This window comes from Brachyhypopomus gauderio, chromosome 3, assembly GCF_052324685.1.
Source record: "Brachyhypopomus gauderio isolate BG-103 chromosome 3, BGAUD_0.2, whole genome shotgun sequence".
Lineage (NCBI taxonomy): Eukaryota > Metazoa > Chordata > Actinopteri > Gymnotiformes > Hypopomidae > Brachyhypopomus > Brachyhypopomus gauderio.
In genome coordinates this window covers 21,230,097-21,252,547 of record NC_135213.1, presented here as the reverse complement: position 1 = coordinate 21,252,547, position 22,451 = coordinate 21,230,097, and the positions used below count along the sequence as shown (strand labels likewise).

General features: G+C 48.6%; 1 protein-coding gene and 1 long non-coding RNA gene across 2 annotated transcripts in view; one reads left to right on the top strand and one right to left on the bottom strand.

Moving 5' to 3' along the window:
- fam20cb (FAM20C golgi associated secretory pathway kinase b) overlaps positions 1-22,451 on the bottom strand; it is a 28,753-nt gene that overhangs the window by 2,239 nt on the left and 4,063 nt on the right. Inside the window, exons 3-9 of the mRNA XM_077000275.1 lie at positions 21,863-21,941; positions 4,852-4,944; positions 2,952-3,067; positions 1,341-1,521; positions 452-561; positions 227-308; positions 39-98 (exon numbers count right to left, since the gene is read on the bottom strand). Coding sequence (XP_076856390.1) covers positions 39-98; positions 227-308; positions 452-561; positions 1,341-1,521; positions 2,952-3,067; positions 4,852-4,944; positions 21,863-21,941 — 721 coding nt within the window. The remainder of the gene's footprint in view (positions 1-38; positions 99-226; positions 309-451; positions 562-1,340; positions 1,522-2,951; positions 3,068-4,851; positions 4,945-21,862; positions 21,942-22,451) is intronic.
- Positions 8,402-15,025, top strand: LOC143510666 (uncharacterized). Its single transcript, XR_013130050.1, has 3 exons — positions 8,402-8,525; positions 13,458-14,073; positions 14,188-15,025. It is a non-coding gene; the product is annotated as an uncharacterized LOC143510666 (long non-coding RNA).

Genomic DNA, 22,451 nt, shown 5'->3' with positions numbered 1-22,451 from the left:
AGACTTTGTTAATACTGCATAGTGAAGACATGACTAACCTGCAACACTGACTCAAAGGTGCGAGAATAGAGACCTCGTCATGGGAATGTTTGCCAAATCTGGAATTAAAGAGAACATTTTAGCACAATAAATGAGCTCACAAATATGTAATACATGAATAATGTTAATAAATGCTTGTACTGAATGCTTCTGAAACAAAGGGACAACATGAGGACATTTGTCTCACCCTCTTCCATTGTCCAGGTGAATAATGAAAGTGTCATTTCCAAACTTCTCAAATGTCTCATAATGATGTCGATCCATGTTCCCTGTCAGGAAAGGAAAATAAAACAGGATGCTCTGATTGGACGAGACATCAGTTAGAGAGAAATACTCAGACTGGATTATCCACAGAATGTGCAGGACTATTCAGAGTAGCAGAGCAGTAACACAAGCACAAAGTTGCTGTTACCCATAAGGAAGTCAAAGATGGTCATATCCATGATGTCCAGCAGGCGATTGCCACTGTCATATGGGGGGGTTTGCTTCACCTCCTCACAGTAGTCTGGATCCACCTCCCACCTGAGAAAGAGTGAACACCCACCCATACACACAGATAACACACGCACACACACACACACACACACACACACACACACACACACACACACACAGATAACACACGCACACACACACACATACACACACACACACACACACAAATAACACATTAGTCAGACAAAAAATAACTAACATCCTCCCTATGAAGTGGACGACAAAACAGAAGCGTTCCTTTTTGATGTGCCACAGAGCACTGAATCACTGTAACCAGAGATCCCAAAGGCCTATAATCTCAACTGCTCTGGACAGAATAAATGTCACGAGTCTTCCCGTTCAGCAGGGCGAGAGCACCTCTTGTGGCATTGGTTGTTCATTACAAAAGCTTGGCCAGCCGGAGTGGGCCTGCACTCCGGCGACCCTTGCTCGTCTCTGCCACCTGGTGGCTATAAACGGGACTGCAGCGTAACGCATCGGTTTTTTTTACCCCCTCTTCGTGTGCCTCAAGGACGTAGACTTGCTCTTGACATTGCTGGGGACCGTGCCCAGTTCTAAAACAGATACCTAGCTACTTTTACTGATTGCTGCCCAGCGCAGTGTACACATACTATATGTGTGCGTGTGACCGGGATGGGGTGGGGGGGGGGGGGGGGGGGGGTACAAGTCACTTGTGTCCATGCTAATTCTACGCCCTTGGCCTCATAGCATCCACAAAATCTGTCCACAAAAGCCTCATCTAGACCCAGAGCATGAATATAAGTGCCACTGAAACAGTGCTGTGGGTGCAGCGGAGGGGTTCGCACTCGGCTTTCTTGCGCTTGTGGTAGGAGCGGCGCCAGGGGTTCCTCCAGGTCTTGCGCTTGGCCAGGCTCAGGTCGGGCAGGAACGCTGCCAGCGAGCCCTCGATCTGGTCGGGCTTGCCGCACAGAGCGTGCTCCGTGGAGCAGTAGTACGAGCACTCGCCATAGAAACAGATATTGTTGGCTGCAGGAGAGAAAAACAAAGGTGGTTGGGGGAGGAGGGGGGCGGGGTCAGTACAGCACATGGACATGGACATCAAGCCAATCGTGCACATTTCGTCTGACTTGGCTAGCAAGAGCAGGAAGCATCGTGCTGTTTTGGTGCAGATTAATTTAAACAAGTCACTGGTGCGTAAATGTCGGATTCCAAAGCCAACTGCACCACCTGGTGTTCACTCAGTGGATGTAGACCACAGAGTTTTCAGTGGCGGGTGGAGGGGGGAGGGTAGGTTCGTAGTTTGGTCTTTTTAAGCAGTTGTTGTTTAAAAAGAGATGAAGCAATCCAAAAAAAGAGTGGTGTTTGCTAATGTGCTGATGAGAAAAATCTCCCTGTTTGCTTCTACTGCAGCGTTATCAGTTTAGCGTCAGGAAGTCAGTCTGGAGATGAAGCCAAAAAGCCGCCAGTTAAAACGCGGGTGGTGTTCAGTAAAGATGTTAGAAATGGCTGTCAACAAAGAAAGTCATAGCGCAATAAAGTCTATACGTTTAAAAGAGGCCAAATGGGAAAGCAAAGCTGGATGCGGGGAGGCGTGCGAGGAGGAGGCGTGAGAGGAGGAGGCGTGAGAGGAGGAGGCGTGCGAGGAGGAGGCGTGAGAGGAGGAGGCGTGAGAGGAGGAGGCGTGCGAGGATGAGGCGTGCGAGGAGGAGGCGTGAGAGGAGGAGGCGTGAGAGGAGGAGGCGTGAGAGGAGGAGGCGTGCGAGGAGGAGGCGTGCGAGGAGGAGGCGTGAGAGGAGGAGGCGTGCGAGGAGGAGGCGTGAGAGGAGGAGGCGTGCGAGGAGGAGGCGTGCGAGGAGGAGGCGTGAGAGGAGGAGGCGTGCGAGGAGGAGGCGTGAGAGGAGGAGGCGTGCGAGGATGAGGCGTGCGAGGAGGAGGCGTGAGAGGAGGAGGCGTGAGAGGAGGAGGCGTGAGAGGAGGAGGCGTGCGAGGAGGAGGCGTGCGAGGATGAGGCGTGAGAGGAGGAGGCGTGAGAGGAGGAGGCGTGCGAGGAGGAGGCGTGCGAGGATGAGGCGTGAGAGGAGGAGGCGTGAGAGGAGGAGGCGTGCGAGGAGGAGGCGTGCGGGGAGGAGGCGTGAGAGGAGGAGGCGTGCGGGGAGGAGGCGTGAGAGGAGGAGGCGTGCGAGGAGGAGGCGTGAGAGGAGGAGGCGTGCGAGGAGGAGGCGTGCGAGGATGAGGCGTGAGAGGAGGAGGCGTGCGAGGAGGAGGCGTGCGGGGAGGAGGCGTGAGAGGAGGAGGCGTGAGAGGAGGAGGCGTGCGGGGAGGAGGCGTGAGAGGAGGAGGCGTGCGAGGAGGAGGCGTGAGAGGAGGAGGCGTGCGAGGAGGAGGCGTGCGAGGAGGAGGCGTGCGAGGAGAGATTCCCCTACGGCCTGGAGGGGAACAGAGGTGAGGTGAAGTACCCGGAGAGATGAAGAAGGTTTTCCAGAGCTTCTTGTCTCGGGTCACGTCTCTGATCTCTTTGGTCATATTCACCAGCCTACCAGCCACTGGGGGGACTCGGCGGAAGTCCAGGATCCTGTTACACATGAGAGACTTTACTGTACAAAACAATCATGGGGGAAAATTGCTTACATTAAAGTCCTCCTGATGTACAAAGCAGAATACCATCCATAGCTCGAAGCGCGGTGGTACCTGTTTAGGAATGAATGGTTCTTAACAAGTAAACAGAAGCATGTCAAGGTCACTGCCTTTACATAGAAACATTTTTGTTTAATGACTGCAGAATATTACGTGCAGAAATGCGAAATGAAGGAAGATCGCTGACTGGCCACAGATAATTACTAAAACCCCTCCTTAATGTTGTATTGCAGGTTAAGCTCCGATACTGGATCTGAAATCACCAAAATATTACAGCACAAAAATAAGGGGCATTGTTGCTTGATTTTGCCAGTAGAGGGAGCGCTAACCATACTGTATAATCTCCTGAGTGTTTAAGAAAGGCCCAAACCAGTGGAGACGTTGGAACCTTCTTAACAAAATAAATTGAACGCTTCCTCCTAAGAAATAAGCATATTTTGTAGAGGTTTAAAACAGGCTCAGTGGCACATAGCCTAGCTTTACAGAACTTCTCCCTGGGATACAGGTGCGGGATACAGTCTGTCAGCAGAGAGTCTCCAGCTAATCCTGCTGTTACAGGCATTCCCTGTGCTTGTTTCATGCACATGCTCCCTCCCAGAAGCTTTCTGCTGATGCAGCATCTTTAAACAAAACTCATCCTGCGAGCGCATCTAACAGGGCCGGCTGAGCAGGCAGGAAGCTGCTAATTGCTGGGTCCCATCAACAGAGGAAGCAGGAGGTGTCCACACTCGGACAGGATCTGTCTTCCCACTCTGCGGGTGGCACGAGCACAGCTGACAATGTTGCCTACATAACGGCCACTAGGGGGTGCTCTCTCATCCTACCTCCCTCTGTCTCCTCACCCCTTAAAATTGGAGAGTTAACCCGGCGCTTTCCCCGGTGCGGTGGGGCTTAATGCTGCCCGCCCGAGCCGCATCCCAAAAGAAAAAGCCGACACTTCTGGGCCAACCCAGACGAGAGTATATTTAGAAGATGGGCGGCGTTGTTTTTTCTTTTTCATGTGCTCGGTTTCCTCCTGCCTCCCACACGCATGCCTGTGTGCCCCGAGGGGAGAGTGTGCCCAGACGTGCGGAGGGAGGTGAGGCGGGCCGGCGTGGGCATGGCCCCGTCTCAGAGAGCGCACACACACACTCACACCCACACCAACACCGCCGGAGCGCGGCGGAGGCCATGCTGGATACGTCGGCTCTATTTCTCACTGTGTTTCTCGCCCGTTTACTAGAATATAAATGTGAGTTGAGGAGAGACAAGACTGGAAATAAGCCACCTGTCTCCATGACTCTATGTGAGGTTGGCTAATTGTGAAAATCCTACTCTCAAATAAATGACCAATTACTACAGCACAAATAACACTGAAACTGTCACACAGGAACTGAAAGCTGTGTGTGACTGTATGTATATAGCCACCAGACCATAAACAGTGTCAACCCACTTGGTGGGTGATACAAACAGGAGTCTGCGTTTATATCCGGATGAGTCACCATGGCCTCTGTGGGTTTGCAGTTTTATTACAATTACACTGAGGGCTTCTGTCAGATTACTATCCCAGATACACCTTCACATTCTCAATACACCCACATGATTACACTTGTGTTTACACGTGTTAGAGCTCACCATGCACACTCAAAAACCCTGGCCAAATAGATACCAGCACACACAAACACACTCATTTTTCTTCACCTCAGTGGCTGACATAAATGGAGCCATGCGAGGAGCATTTACCTGTCCAGGTGATAGGCAGCGATCTCTGCATTGTGCCTCTCGAAATCGGAGAAGTAGAAGAAGTCTGGCGGCGTCTCCTGCTCCCGCGTCTGCCTGCAAAGCAAGCGTCCATCTGCCATTAGTGCCAGGAACAACATCCACCAGGAACAACCTACCCTTCCACCCCACTAGGACCCCCACCTCCTACCCCTCACCTACCCCACCCCTCACATGCATCACATCACAGACAAATCAATCCTGTACCTCTGTCTCGAGTTCTAAGATCCACCCTGAAAATGTCTCCCCTGCACACAGCAGCCTCAACCCCACACTGAGTCACAGATGAGTGGCCCGTTTGTAAAGCATAACACATGAGAAATAGTGCAACAACCAGCGCAGCTTCATTGGAGTCTATGGTGAAGTCTTACCATTTGTCAAGAAAAGGAATGAACAAGAAATGCTTGGCATCTTTGGGACAGTCAGAGCCTTTCATAGACCCCACATTATCAATCTTAGTGTAAAATCAATACATGTAGGTCAGTAGAGGACAGTGAAACCGACAGGACAAGCAGGCATGCAGGAGGCAGTGAGAACCTTTGTGAGTTGCGCGATGGCGAGTGCCTCCCAAAGCATAAGAGGCTATTTTTACCACACATCATGAGTTCATATGCTCCTGCTGAACTGTGTCCAGCAGAGCTCATTCCAGACCCGGTCCAGATTTCCACCTCTCCATGGACGTTGGTGTCCGAAGGCCCTGGAGCTGGCGTACTTTCTTTATTCGGCTCACCTTTCCTCGTCCAGATGTTCCTGGAGATGTCTGAGCTCCTCTACGGACAGAAGTGGACTGATTCCACTTTGCCGTTCCGCCTCCGCGCCGCTGAGCTCACCGAGGCAGCCGAGTTGGGGCCCACGTCAGCCTCGGTCCTGCGTGAATGCCGCACCAGACCCGCATCGATCTCCCTACATCCCCTCACCAGAGCCCCACCGACCCACACCAGTCACACGCCAGAACTGTGCCAGACGGGCACCAGACACGCGCCACCCCTGCGCCAGTCTCCCCTCATCCCCTCAGCCCAGGGCCAGCCCCATGCCCCACAGTGGAAACACTAATCTGGGTCTTGGCAGGGGTGGGATTTCTCGAGCCCGTCCTCGAGGTGATCGTTCCAGCCACAGCTGCGAGGCCGACACATGCGCCGGCCGTTAAACAAGCCCAGCAGGGGAGTGCCAGCGAGGCCATCCAGCTCCACATTCTTCCACTCCCCCCGTCTGGCCAGCGCTCCTCTCGCTCAGGCGTGAGGGCGGTCGAAGCCGCCTGTGGTTTTCTTCCTGGAGAAGAGGGCCCACTTCCACATGGAGCGAATTTGCGCAGTGCACCGACTGGATTCTTGTTTGACATTGAACTGGCAGGGTTATCCTCTGCATGACACTGTGCCAGAAAACTGGAATTTTTTAAAATAGCAGCAGTTATATGCTGGAGTTATTTTCCCCTAAATTCAAATTTTAAATCAAAAAGGCATACAGTGATTTGAAAATTCTTAGTTAATGCCAGAAATGATCTTAATGGCTACATGAGTTATATATTAGGTTTGTAACAAAAATGCTGACAATGTTACCATTCTGTAATCTACCACAAATTCAGTTTGAGAAAGGAAAAACAGCATCCTGTTTGCAAGATACAAAAATTCATTCTTATTTAATATATGAGCTAATATACCATGATATGCCTGTTAGTGATGTACATAATGAAATAACCATGTGGAATGGTACTGAAATTTAAACTGTACCCCAGATCCTTTAAAACGTACACAGCATATTTGCACCCTGTGCCCCTCAAAGGGATTCTCATGCTCTGTTAGTAAGAAGATATTAGGAGCAATGTTATCGTATTATTAAATCATACTTCCTGAATGTCAAAACATGCATTGAGAGGGCAGCTGATACGTTGATGATGATGATGTGCGAATGACTAAGCAGAAACAGCAAAAGCCGCCCAAACGAGGCTTGTGCGGAGTCCCGCCTCCCCGCCTGTCTTTCTCAACGGGCCCCCCGCTACAGTGAAAAGCCCGATGTGAAAAGCACGTTTGCAAAAGCATCGTTCCAGTGTCAAGCGTCAGCCTCGCGATGCATGTGGTCCTATCAGGAGAGGGCGGCATGGCAACCCTCACAGGGAACACTGCGCAGACTGAGAGCCCCCCCCACCCCTCCATCCTGCACTACCTCCTCAAGCAGCCTTGTTAAGCAGAAGTTGGACAATCTCATATATTCCCATGAAGGCCTGCACAGGCCTGGGGGAACCAACCCTCCACTGCACTGGTGGACAAGGAAATGATAACAAAGGAAAGAAGATACGGCCCGGCCCGGCCCGTCACGAGATCCCCATCAGCCCCACGCATCAGCCCAGCTTCACACAGGAGCTCCCAGCACTCCGCACAGATCAGGGAACCACTCCAAGCGTTCGCAACAATGGCCGATGGCGCACTCGGTGAAGATAAAATGTTTTGAGAATAAGAAATGGGTGTGCGTGTGTGTTTGAGAGAAGTGGTGCTATCAGTATATAGTTACACACAAAAAGAGATCAAAAAGAGAAGTTAGAGGAGGTAGAGAGAAACCAACAGAGGGAAAGAGAAAGAGAGGCAGAAATGGAGGAAGTAAGAGGAGGGCAGAAGAGAGAGAGATATCCAAATACTGCTTTCCAGTCTAGTTCTAGCAAGCAGATCACAGGGACACAGGCTGTTCAGAGGGACAGATCACATGGACACAGCCTGTTCCGAGGGACAGATCACATGGACACAGCCTGTTCAGAGGGACAGATCACATGGACACAGCCTGTTCCGAGGGACAGATCACATGGACACAGCCTGTTCAGAGGGACAGATCACATGGACACAGCCTGTTCCGAGGGACAGATCACATGGACACAGCCTGTTCAGAGGGACAGATCACATGGACACAGCCTGTTCAGAGGGACAGATCACAGGGGACACAGCCTGTTCAGAGGGACAGATCACAGGGGACACAGCCTGTTCAGAGGGACAGATCACAGGGGACACAGCCTGTTCAGAGGGACAGATCACATGGACACAGCCTGTTCAGAGGGACAGATCACATGGACACAGCCTGTTCCGAGGGACAGATCACATGGACACAGCCTGTTCCGAGGGACAGATCACAGGGGACACAGCCTGTTCCGAGGGACAAATCAGCAGTCTCTTGTTCGCCTGTGCTGACTGAGGCGTTGGCACGTGAGCCGTCACCCAGCTTGAGGCATGGCACAGACGCGGCCGTGGCGATGTGGGCCTACTCTGCTGAGTCCAGGATCTCTGGAGCGATCAGAATACACTGAGTCAGCGCCTGTCTTGACCCCGCACTCACGGGTCAGCACACTGTTTACTCCTGCCTGGCAGACGGGATATTGGCACAAACACACACCAGGGGAAGACACGGTGGGCCACGGCAGTAAATAAAAGTGGGTCGTCTGCTTGCTTTGCAAGCACAAAAGGAAAAGCAGATGGACAAGTTGCACCGGTGGGGGGGGGGGGGGGGGGGGGGGGGGGGGGGGGTATGAACGGCGAGGCGGTACAAGATAAAATGGCATAAAAATCTGCAAAGAGAAACAACCTCACTGATGAATCAGGAAGTGCAGAAATGGCCACAGCAGAACACTGGACCTGAATCCCACCGCAGCCCTTTGCTGGGTAAATACCATTAGTCACTGATAATGGCACGAACAACACACTCACACGCATGCTGCTTCAATGGGTTCTGAGAGCTTGCTATCGCGGTCTGGTTAATGGCTCTCTCACCCGAGCGAGCGAGTAGTGCTTTGGCTGCCAGCATGGCTGCAATGCTGACCTTTGACATCTCTCATACCATGGACACTGTCCTGGGCAGCTCGGGGGCTTTTTTTCGACTTCTACATGATTAGTCAATGTGTGTGTGTGGGGGGGGGGGGTTGTTTCGAACGCGCTGGCGTGTGCAGGAGTGACCTTCGCTGTTAACGTGGAGCTTCTTGTCACAGAGGCACCTGTGGGAGGAGAAAGCCGCTTTCATGGCCGTGGCAATAACAGATAACACGTCACGCCAGCGGGCAGCTCGGGTTACTGACCTCATGGCACCCTGCCTCCACCACAGCGCTCCGTCAGCACCACACGCGCCCTTCCGTGACACCAGGAGCTGTTAACGGCGTAGCGAGGGAAAGTTGGCACGAGGCAGCAGCTTAAAACGGTGCAGGTGCGCATGCACGACTACGCACCACACGCAGGGATGGGCGGAGCATCACAGCTGGCCGGTCAGGTAGAGCGCTGTTAACGCTTTCTCTGATTCAACTTTAAAGCACATGCTGCACTCTCAGTGGCCAGACCTGGGACCCCTCCCCCATCCACATTCGACTCAGTCAGGAACGACGGCTATTTAGTGCCGCGTCTGACAGGGCTGGCAGAGCTGTTTATTGAAGGGAGTGGAGGGGACTGACGCGGTGGCCTTGGGCTTTTGCTTTATGGGAGCCCATGAGGATGGAGCTTCGGCCATGCTGTAAAAATTCCAGAGTAACTTGTGCGTTTTTCTCTCACATCTGCCAGTCACTCACAACACATTTTTTTTTTTACAGCATCTATGTCCTGGCTCTGGCTGGGTTTTGTATGCCCTGAGCTGGTGGATACTTCACCTGTGAATAAAGGCACTCTGTGCTTGTTTAAAAGGTGGTGTTTGGGCAGTAGTATGTGGAACCCTCTATCACCCACAACAGGCTGCAGGGCGCGAGGCCTAGATACAGGACGCCAGCTGTTTCCCTTAAATCAGCACATGTGGGAGGAAAGGCTTGGTGTGAACACGAGAATATAGGGGTGGGCTAAAAGAGGTCGTGTGTTCCGAGATTCCTTAAGTAACAGACCTACTCTTCTGCAGTCTATGGCTTTTGCTGAGCTCTAGACAGTCTGGGCGCATGGTAAAATATCCAGTTAACTGAACGTGTGCTTCCGTGACAAGCATCGGGTGAGAAAGGTAGTGGTCGATTTCTCCTCACTATCACAGGAAGTCGGCGTCAGTGTTAAAGAGGCCCTCTCAAGATGACAGAAGTCTGACAGCTCAGTAACCCTGCCATACTCAGAAGGTCCAGATTCCCTCCTTCAAAAAAGAAAGGCTGAAGGACAGACTGACTAAAACATCCTGCTGCATTAACCCATCATTGTACCCCTGCTCCAGTAATGGCACCCTGTAAACATGCCATCCAGATCAACACACCATGAAGAGGAATCCATAGTTCATTCATAATCTCTGACAGAATTACTAGTGCTCTGCTCATTCGGTCTCAGCTCATCTCATGTACATGAGTGGTGACCATCCGATGTTGGGTTACTTTCACTGGAGCACTGGGGCTCACTGGACCACTGGGTTTCATTGGGTCAAGTCATTGGGTCGAGTAGTGGTAATCACCAAACCTCTTAATTGTTAAGAAAACTGCTTCTGTCTTGGAAACTTGTAATCATTTATCTTTATTTCCTTTGTCACAAATTAAGCCTTTCCACTTAATTAAAACTACTTCAATAAGAAAAATCTGGCTGAAAAATGCACTTATTAAGAATTTAAAACAGAGCCTAAAATCACTTGGCAGGATCTTAAGATAACTGCCATGGAGGCTGTGCCTGTCTGGCAGGACACTGGAGCAGACCTTCTTCGTCCAGCCTGAGAGTCTGCCAAGGGTGCTGCCTGTGGCCCCTCCCATGTGGGCCGTGTTGCTCTCAACCTCAAAGCCAGTTTTGGGTGGCAGTTCTAATTTTTCATCACTGGAACCTCAAATTCCACACCCATACCAAAATTATACCCTTCATGCACAACAGTTTGTTGTAAATGTTTTAATAGCCTCGTATGGAACATACATCATCTACTGCCTTTAAATTCCTGACAATGGAGTGTTAATTGTGTAAGAAATGGCACCTTCTAGACACAATGCAATATTCTTGACCATATTTCCTCTCAACAAAAGGAAAGAATATATAATTTAATCAAATATGATATGGATGTACATCTTGCCCTTTTTAAGAATTAGTATGGGAGCATTAATTCGTCATTTCATATTTGGCTTTTTTTCTTTATATTAAAAATATGAATTACCATAACAGGACAGAGAGCTCTTTGGACAGAGCGGGTTCTTTGTGTTTGAATGTTGACCTGATCCCACATGTGTGTAAGAGGGACATTGCTGTGAGGAGAGAGCTGATGAGTGTGTGAGGTGATGAGATCATTCACTTTAACTGTTTAGGACAGTCGATACTTGACCTTGAGCTTTACTGATTTTCTCTATCAGTGCAAAACAAGAACCCTTTTTAGTGTCAGGAAAGATTAGGACCTGAAATAGACTGTAAACATAGTAGTCAAGGAACATGTCAAAAGAGCAAGGTGCTAATGAACAGACTCTATCCTGGAAAACCGTGACTTCATCCAGTCTATGAACATCAAGGATCATTAACCCAATACCAGTCAAGCCTCTAACTGAAGAATGCACACAAAACCTGAGAGGGAGCTGCTACAATAGAACAGTGCACCCCGCATGCTTCAAAGGATCTGGCTTCCTGCTCTGAGTAATATCACATTTGGCACATGCTGCATTTGGGCTCAAGCTTAGACGCGCACACTTCTGCATAATTTGATTTGACCACTTCATCTCAACCTCTTTGCCGCAGCACAAAGAAAACTGCTGTCGTTGTCAATTAGACCAGGGCCCAGGGACCGATGGGTATGGCTCATTGATCAGCTGTCAAACAAGGCCTTTCTGCTCTTCGTGCGTCCTTTCTCAATTGCTTTAGAAATAGATGTCAATTGTTTTATAAATAGTATCAGCCTTCACCGGATCCATTTCCAATCAGGCCCGAAAGGTAGCGTGTGAAGCTCCGCCAACCTTTGGCAGAACAAGCATAACGCTAGCTCCAGGACTTCCCACAACACAAAGTCGACCTATATCCTATATGTGAGTGGTTTTTAAGAATAAAGTGTGTACAATTCCTCTTAGTTTTCTCCATTTTACAGGCCCGTCAAAGTGCTGTGCTATTTGTGTTCTGATGCAGTTTGTATATTACAAAAATATGAACCATTTCTCATTCAGACCGTGTAGTTCTGAGGACACGTTAAGAGCAGTGCCTTGTAAAGAGGCACGATTTACAGTGGTAAAGCAAAAACAAGCAAATTGCTTTGCCTATACAGCAATTACTGCTAATTAGCAGGGCTGAATCTTCCATTTTGAATTCTGCACTCAGTGCACGTAGTCTACCTTAATAGTCTCTCCTCAGCCTCCACTTCCCCTCAGAGAGCAAAACAGCATTTATCTAGCAGCAGGGGATGAGAAGAAGCAGAACTACCCAGAAAGCTAATGCTAATGCTGTAGCTAAGCTACAGTAAAACACAAAGACCAGGAGGCAGCAGCTCTTAGGGGAAGAGAAATGTGCACATGAACAGCTGATGCCTTCTGAAATCTCAGCTAATGTTGAAACAAAGCTCATACGTCTTTATGTAGCAGCAGGGGAACTACCCGAGAGACAGGCTTTTGTTTTTGATGTTTTTTCTGAGGTGAATCCCAAGGTTTAGCATTAAGCTAGCTTCATCTACTGAAATTAGAGTAATGCAGGGAGAAGGCATAGGGCTGTGAGGACGAAACTGAACAACTCGAGAGTAAGCTTTACATAATTATATCCTCAATTTCTATGTTCCCCCTCCTGTGAGAAGGACAGACCTTGTAAGGAGCACTGCCAGGAATATCTGGCATCCCATCCCTCAGGCTGTGTGTGTGTGTGTGTGTGCGCGCGCGCACACGCAAGTGCATGTGCACGTGTGTGCGTGTGCGTGTGTGTGTGTGTGCATGCCAAGAGCTACAACTTTAACTGAATGCCTGCAGTCGAATTGTCACCTGGTGTTCTGTATAAACCCCAGCCTACACTTGCCTAACAGACTAATGGTATAAGGATGGGAAATATCCAATTTTCCTGTATATCAGCATTAGGAAGAATCCAGAGAGTACCCTGGGAATATTATTGGAACGATGTGAAAATGTTTGGGAAAAGTGTTTGCTAGCTTTTGTGAGGACAGGGATTAGCTCTATTTGGCATTCAAAGTGCTTTTTTCACTTATCCCGAGTCTGCCTTGGCCTCTATCATAATAGGATAAGCCCGCCGTCTAATAAAAAAAGCATAATTTGTGCCATTCCAGTGCCGTCCGCAGCCAAGCAGCAAACACAGCTGCCGACCTGGGCCAGGCATGCGGGCAGCCTATTATAGCCACGCAGGTTAATGATGACACAGTCAGAATGTCAGGGTGCCGGGGGGCACGCCATTCCTTCATATTACAGAGCAGCTTGGTGAGACTTAATGGACAGGATCCAAAGCCTGGGTTCACGGTAGGGGGCGGCGGTGGTGGGTGTGTGTGTGTGTGGGGTGGGTGGGGTTAGCAGGAAGAGGATTGACGTTATTCTTCTGGTCAGGAATCGAGTGAACAGGAGCAGGCGGACGGAGGGTGGCAGTGAAGTGGCACATTTGGCATCGGGAATGGTCTGGGGGTGGGGCAGGGTGGAGGGATCAGTGCTCGCACAGGATTGGTGCAGGCTGTGGCGGTCGACAACTATCCACCACAGTGACTTCCAACAGGTCACGGCTCCGAGGAGAGGGACGCCCACTGACGAGCTGTGCATGGAGTGTGTTCCCAGTTCCACGATGCAGGAAAAGGAGACGGATATTGTAGCAAAATCTGCAAGTATTTCATACTGATAAATGACACAAACACTGCTTACCCTTCGGACCTCGACAGAAATACAATAGCACTGATACACAGCAATGGTCTCTGAGCACCAAACTCCACCTGCTGCAATTCCATGATGATTGAAAGGTCACCTCGATCTGGCACACAGCGCTGGCAGGTGCGGACATGCAAACACACGGGGCTGCTGAGCTGCGGTGAGAAGGAGGCGTTTCCTCCCCGCCAGCGTGCTGTAATGCATGGCTCCGCTGGAAGCTGCTCCTGCTTCGTAGCTCCCCTGGGAATGGGTGCAGCCAAGAAGATGGAAGAAACATCTGCTCAGGAAGAGAGTGGCGCTTCCTTCAGACGTGGGTGTGCCGGGCCGAGAGGCAGTCTGATCAGAGGTCCTCTGATGAGAAAACGCGGCTCTCGACATGCCTGACTTGATACCCTCATTCCAGCGTGATATATGAACAGCAACATCATTATTTCTGCTCTATTATCTTTGCATTATCTTTGCTCTTCAAGGCAAGCAAATATATATTATTGGATTAATTCAAAAAGAAAATGTAATCACCATTCATACATTTTGAACATAACATGCCAGGATTGCTCCCTAATAAGAATCCTTCTTTTCAACAGCATGGTGTCTCGCTCTTGGCTGACGGTGTAGTTCAGTGGTCCGATGCTTCTGTTCGTAATGGCTCTGGTATGTTCAACCACACATGAATTCCCACGGTACAGAACACACCCTCCACCTCTCCTATAGTGGTTCAATGCATCTCCTAAAGACCTTCGATTCCCTGCTGCTCTCGTAAGGTAATACATCCCACCCCCACAATCGTATGGATTTCCTACAGATAAAGGGCCGACAGCACAATGCAACAGCAACACAGAGCCTCCTCTGTCCAACGTCAGACAGGCCCGGGGCACTTGGGAGAGGAAAAAAAACAGGAGAGCGAAGATCAGATTTCAGCCCGCACCACCTAAACGCCGGCTGACCTGTGAAGCGACTGTGGACACCCCTGATGACACGCACATCGGCCACAGAGGGGCTCTGATTTAAGTGCCCATCTATCGCCTCTTATGGTCCTGCCTATGTTAACTGATCAATTCAACACCGGCCTGTGTATACAAGACATGCTGGCACTGTGAACACACACACACAGCTGCCAAATTTACATAGACTCTTATGTTTAGTACAGGTAAAACAGGTAGTACAGGAAACTGGAAAAATGCTAAATTCCACATTCATTTAATGAGAGACACATGTATCATTTAGCTCATATATTGCCTTTTGTACTTACAGAAAGGCTTTTCGAGTGACTCTTTCATGAGGTTTGTGCTTCGGTGGTGCCTCTTGATGTACACTGAGATATCATTACTTGCGAGTTGCAACCAATTCTCCTAAATCAAGTAATTCCCAGATATAAAGTTTATTTCTATATAAAGCAGCTCCCAGACCTACAGTACTTATTTGGTCTCCTCTGTGTGCATAATTAAAGATGTTCACAAAATTCGTTCATGTCTGGATTCAGATTTACTGCAGGAACACTTAAGAGTAATTATACTGCTTAGGTCTAGTGTGGCTGTTGCTGGCAAGACCTGACCTGTAGCCAAGACGTTTTCTCATTTTCCCCTTTTCCCCTTAATTGGAAAAGCAGTGCCCCAGTCATTTAAATCATTTAAGGTAATGCAAAATAATGCTCTAAAACAAGCATTTTCTCTCATGGTCCGTAAAATGGCACTACACAGGAAAATCTTTTATCCCAATTGCAACATTTCCAGTGATACAGAGCATTACACTGTGCTTTCATATAAATAATTCACCATAACCTGGGAATGTTGCTTCAAAGATTACCTGCTGAAATGCTTTGCTGAAGTGGGGGCTAAAAACTCAGCTGAGTCTGGGGTTATGAAATCTGTTAAACAAGCAGGTGGGCAGTAAAGGTGTCCTGTTTGAGAAAAAGAGCAGAGGCATGGTGCTGCTGGAGAAAGATGCCATTTTTATGCCATTCTGAGATTAGTTTGGGAGCTTCTCCTGGACTGGTCAAAGTCAGGATCAGAGCAGGCAGATACTGGCCTCAGAACAGGCTCCTCGTGTTCCTCAGCTCCGCGGTGGCAGCAGATGGTAAACTGGCCATATCCATAAAAGCTCTGCCTTACTGTGTTTTACTGTGTCTCCTGTGTGCAGAGAAGCCAAATTTCGGTTTGGTCCTAGGGCTAATCTGAGATGCTGGGAGAAACCCTCCCTCGCATTCTGCCCACAGTGAATACCAGTGGCCGCGTTGCGGGACGGCAAGCGGGACGCAGTAGTGGACGAGACACGGAGCACAGTGGCACTACCAAAATCGTCAAACATTCTTGAGAACAGTCTGTGATGCTTTATTGCTTGGAAAAGAAACAGAAGTTTGCAAATGAAGATAAAGGACAGATCAGCTACACCCTGGACACCAGTGATGTTTGAAGCGTCCACGTTTCCCAGCTATGTGTATAAGCTCTTTTTATAATGTTCCAAGTGCAAACACAAAGAACAGGGGGGAAAAAAGCCTGTTTGCTAGGCTCCATAAAAAAAACCTGAAGAGTTTGGCATGCACTGCTTGCCTTTGCTTATCTTTCACTAGATTATGGAAGAAAGGGGCTGGGCAGCAAGAGAGAGAGAGAGAGAGTGCTGAAAGTAGCAGCTGAAATCCCGTAGTCCTGAGGCACCAGAAGCTGCGGAACACGCCCACCTCAGGGCTGCTGGGTCCAGCCACACGCTGTGTGTGCAGCCCTCGGCCTCCTGTCCCCAGGGATCAAGAAGATTTATGCTGGTGCTTTTGGTCCACTCTGCCCATACGGGCTGTTTTCTATCAGACTGAAACGTCTACACTTTCAGGAGGAACTCAGGCTTCGGCCCGTGCGCAGTCGCGTGTATCGGAGGCTGCATAAAGCATGCTTGTGCAGGGGAAATCATGCACGGGGTGATTTGAAAGGGAAGTAGGATCATTGACGATGTCTTTCACAATTGCGGCTCCCATAATTTTACTGCAGATCATTTAAGGCCATTTTCCAGTCCAGGGCCATCTGAACGCTATAGCTGTAATAGCTCTTAGACTGATTGTGGTAGTGAAAGTGATTTGGGTTGGGTTTGTCATTCCGTCAAAAGTAACACCAGCAAATCTTTACCTAACACTGCCTACAGTTTGAATATGCCAACATAAGGGTACAAATACCCAGCAGTCTTTGCGCTTCCTTTCCTGAGGTGGTAGTTACTTGAAGCACTGTAATCCCACTTGAATAGCTCCCTTCACTCTTAGAGTGTTTACTACTTAGTCTGCAGTGCAAAACATAATGTCTGTGGTTAACAGAAATACACTATCTGACATGATCAAAACCTTCGCCATTTCTGCCACTGTAAATGCTGCACGCGGCTCCAAGAAAACAACTCAGTAAGAGAAATGAAGACATGCTCCAACTCACAGAGTGGTTTTCTGACCCTGTAAAAAAGCCCCTTACATGAGTTGGTTGATCTGAGGTGGGAATTAAAGAAGGAAATGTTGAGGCTGAATTCTTCCATGAAAGATTTTTGGGTTGAGGCCATTGTAAAGGTGTACATGGCAGACCTCACCACGTGTGAACTTAGTGAATCGTGTAACCCCCCCCCCCCCCCCCCCCCCCATTATATGCCTCCTCCGTACTGCAGCTGTTTGGCAGTGCTTTTGTGGTGCCTGAAATAATACATGCACATTATTTTGCATGATCTGAAATTAGGCACCGAGCTTCAGCTCTCCTTTAACCACAAATTAGATTCCAAAGCTCATATTTGCATATGCTGTAAAGCAAACAAGCGCATGTTTTCTCACTTCTGCTCATCTTGGGCCTTCCCGAGCAAACAAATCGATGACTTTTGCTGCGAGCTTGTTTCGCTCTGTAGCTTTTAGCCCACATGTTCTGGTGGACGTGTAGCAGCAAATTCAAGCATGGGTTTTGGACACAGCTCTACCGCATGTTAATCTCTCTTCACATTGACAGAAAGGACATATGCTACTGTCTTTAGTGCCTTTATCCTTTCAGTCCTCTGCTCAAAAGAGATCTTCATTAATCGTCAGTTATGTAAACCTGGGAAAGGGGCGGGGTCAGCAGATGGGTGTTAAAACGGGGCACAAACAAAACCTGGAGTACTTCCTCTGCAGCAAATGATCACAACACAGATATCGGTAGTGAACTTGCGAACCTCAGAGAGGGCAGGGGGAAGGTGAAGGTGAGAGTAAAGCAATGGCAGAGAGAGAGGGAGAGAGATAGAGAAGGAGAGAGAGAGAGAGAGAGAGAGAAAGACAAACAAACACCATATCCATCACCTGTTTTGATTGCACAGCCTTTCGGTAACTCGGACACAAGGGGGCGGGGAGGGGAATGAAACACAGAGGGGTGTGATCCTCCTCTTGCTCAGAATTGCTCAGCTACCGCAGTCGAATCGGCCAGCCATCCAGAGGCTGGTATGAACCGGCAAGGACAGCGGCGTGCTCAGTTAAAGCTGCGCTGCACACCAGATGTTCCCAAAGCCTGGTTCAGGGCCATTAGCGGCTTTCCCCGCTGACAGTGGCTGACAGAGTTATGGTGCTGCATTTTCTGTCGCTCACCAATTATCAGTCGTGTTGGGTGCAGTGTTTCAAATACTGTGGTACATGAAGAGCCAATTAGAGAGTTTGTCCCACTGTGGAGAAGAAAAAAATACTCTTGTTGCTCACGCCTGTGCTGTTATAATTAAGACTGACAATCAAAAATTTTAACAACTATGCACACAGTATTTTTAGCTCCTGATTATGGGCTAATTATTCTCCAAGGAACGGTCTTGACAGTAACTACAAGTTCTAATATGGATCTCTTTCCACTGCCATGCCTTCTGTGTCGGATTTTATCAGCCTCTGTCTTTCAGGGTTCACATGTCTTTGTCATTTCTTTGTAAAGCTACATGTATGTTTGGCTGTATTTGTAGGACATGGAATCTCCCAAATGTCTCCCAGAGTTCTAAATTCAATGAAGACGAGGTAAGCAGTAAACAAAGAAATTGCAGATGGAACTTATCACACCAGGTCATGCAGTATATGAGACTTAAGGGACTCCTTGGATTCGCCCTTGAGGTCATATCTTGTAAAACAGGGAATCTGGGGTCCCTGCGCACATTATTAACCTCTGGAATGCACATAACTCTGCCGTTCAGCGGACCTTCGTACCCTGACTCATTATGAAGGATGTTAGCCAAACACATGTCTCCAAACATGGCTCCAAGCATGTCTCCAAACACACGTCTCCAAACACGGCTCCAAACACGTCTCCAACCACACGTCTCCAAGTCTGCAACCCAGCACAAAGCCTCTTATTCCACTCTTGCTCTCCATTCTTCTCCCGAAGCTCCATGGCTATTCAAGCAGTGAGACACATCCATGCCGCCGACACATTTCAACTGTGGTCACCAAGTCCGACCTGTGCTGTACAGGGAGAAGTCAGCAAGAAAGTCTTATTGCTGGCTGGGAGGTATTTTTATACTTCTAGCTTATTGCAGTATGTCACATACAATATTGTGTTTTCTGTCAAAAGCTCTGCCTGAAACAGCTGCTGGCCAGTGAGCTACATCAAAATGGCCACTGCTCCGAGACCCCGCAGCAAAGCCAACTGCCAGCGCCGGCTCGATTCCATCCGAGCCGAAAGCTTCTTATTCAGTTTTAAATTACAGCCTGTATTAAACAGCCTGGACTTTGTTTACACGCCAAATACAACAGGCTTACAGATAACCAAATCCGCAGGCCTTGTCATTTGTGGAGCCGGCACACACCTGAGTGTAACCCATTATTCCGGGAGAAGTCTTTTATTAGATTTACTTCGGCTGTCGCAGACGTGGTGCTACACTGGGTCCAACTCATCAAAACGGTGTAATCAGTGGCAGTGTGTTTGTCCAAAATCTTGTTGTGTGTCTGCCGAGGCGCTAATTATGTATGAATCGTGTCAGCGCTGGTGAAGCAGCCAGGCTCCTCCGAGAGGCGGCGGAGCCGTTGTAGTCGGCAGCACAAAGGGCCGACATCATTGGTGTTCCCGCTGGAGAGAGATAACAGGCCGGAATCCGCCGGCTGCTTCTTGTCCACAGTCAGCGGCGAGCAATCCATGAGCAATCTGCTACGTACGGCTCCATGACCGAATATCAAGTGTAATTTTGACCAATTATTGCTCGACAAAGCCAGAGCAGGATGTGATTTCTGCAAACGGTGAGTAATACTGAAGACGTTTGCTGGTCATGTGACATCTGGAAGAAGATGTCAAACACAGGCATAGGAGAACAATTCCACAACTGTAGCTCTGTACAATTGTTTATCGAAAGAAGCATGTCTATCTTGGAGTGTTTTTTGCATCAGAGTTTTTAGGCAGGCCTGTTTTGCTATTAAAATATCAGAACTCATACCCTCATTGTTAAAAATATTTGCTGGAGGAACCATGTCCACACAACAACACTAGTGCATAATTTCTTTCCGGGGAGTTTCAGCATACTATGCAATCACTTGAGAGCAAGCTCAGTCAGTAAGAACTATCATTGGCAGAGATGGGCTTGTGGGCATGAGTCATCTTTTGGAAACTTGATTCGCTAAACTACATATGTTGCAATGAGGCATGTCTGTACCGGAAGGGTTGAAGAAATGTGGTACACAGGGCTCATGAGGTCATAATGTTTCTTCTTCAAACTGTAGGTTATTCACTGGTCATGCTGTTGGAATTCTGAATTCGATTAGCCAAGAAACAGGATGTTCAGAAATGACATGGGCCCTGTCTGGTCATCTTAGTGGTCATTATAAAAAAAAGGTAATGACACATTTGCCCATACTGAGTCCAACAACAAGCTGAATCTCCCACTACTGTTACACTTCTGACCTGTGAGTTAAATTATAACATCTCGAACTTTTGAACCATGTGTGCAAAAAATAACAAATGCATTTGGAGATGTTTTACAGGGTAAGTTTGAAATTACTCACCTTAAAATAAAGCAGTGAGAGACTGTTGTTTGCTTTGTGCTAATTATAGCAGGAACAGCGTGCATGCAAAACCCTACTCTCCACGTAGCTGCTCACTAAAGGCCCATTGTTCTCATGTGTCCTAAAAACCCCCACAAGCACAAACCCAGCACTCTGTCCATGAAGCCACTCTGTCTGAGATACTGTACGTCCCAGCTACAGCATGCGGATATGCAACCTGCTGTATATCCACACTGAAGTTGTGCATGATTCCAGTTCATTATCAACAACCCTGTTTGGATGAGGGTCCGCAGCTTCTTCCTCACATCTGTTTTGCTTCAAACTGATTACGTTCGTTTCAGACACATAGCCCTTCGGAGAGCACACAAATACTGTCCTAAAAGTGGTCTCAGCTGAAAACATTTCAGAATCCAGGAAGAAAGGTGAGTGCACTGGGTGCGTCTGTATTTAACAGCAACTGCGAGCTGAGTGCCCACGTACACAGCACCACACTGCTCCATAAGCATCCATTCACACATTCATTCACCGTCCGCTATTGTTATGCTGGTCCATTCAAGCGGAAGAGCCGGTGCATTAACACCACCGACAGTTGCTCGTTACTACCGGGCCTGCCGGAACCAAACAGAGCCGTGCAGGACACACTGCTGGGCCTACATAATACAGCAGGGCAGCACTGGCGTGAGGGAACAGGACGACAATGGCTGCCTCCCCAGCCAGGGCCACCTGTGCCGCCTGCAAGTACGTGCCCGAAGGACTAGCAGCACAACACTCGATCGGACAGAAATGATTTACTGCCACATACAGCTTCTGAAAATTATATGGAGGGTACTATTATTGCACAAAGGGGGCCGTTAGATCTACAAGCACCGACCCTCCCATTGTAGCTTATATTTATGATTAAAAACAACCCCCCCTCATTCTGTAATCCACTCTGATGGCAACCGTAAATCCTCTATTAACAGCCCAGATCCAAGCACATTTTATATTATATGACTGGGTATTATAAAGATGTATTCAAAATAAATAAAGCCACAAGGCTAAAATCATATCTCCCAGAACAATAGGGACACCATTTTTATGGGACAGAAAAGATTCGGAGGATAAACTGACCGAGCTAGGCTGCCAAAAGTGAGAAGCGTTTGTTTAACCCAAGGAGTACATCTCCACGCCAGAAGAGCCACGATGCTTAGACTAACACTGCTTTCGCATCCATTTCTTATGGGCAAAAATACTGTACAGCATGACTGGCATTTACAGATCACTTCAAAGACCCGCAGGCCCACATACGCGCCGACTGGTGTTTACAAGGCACTTACTTCATAGGTTTGAAGAGTGCCTGGCCATAGTTCTGGAAGGTCAGGATGAGCTTCAGCTGGGTCCCTCCAGACTTCATGGCTGTAAAGAAAACAGGCATGAAACCAGAGCAGGAGAAGCCTCAGAGTGTTGGCAGCAGTGGCACACACTACTGCACACGCATCGAGTGTGTCGAGGCACGTCGACCTCCGTGTGGGTCTGCACTCAGTGCAGGGAACAGGTCGGCTACTGCAGTGAACAGGAGCGAGCCCGTCTCCCCTCACTGCAGATCACACTGCAAAACGTGCGTGAGATTACACGAGGCGGAAGACTGAAAAGCAATCCGTGTTTTGAAGGGACACACTGTACTTTTGGAAATGAACGGCTGATAAGGCTTCACAAAAGACCTCTGTGTGCAGAATAGCTAAGCACAATCACAAACATATTCAGTATACAGCTGTAGGAAATAAGCTGGATTCCTGATCAAATTTTTTGCTTAAATGTGATCTTATGAATGTGAAATGTGCCATATTTTGTCAATTGTGATTTTTACACCCCAATCGAAATTTGTCCTCCGCTTTTAACCCATCTGTGCAGTCAGAACACACACAC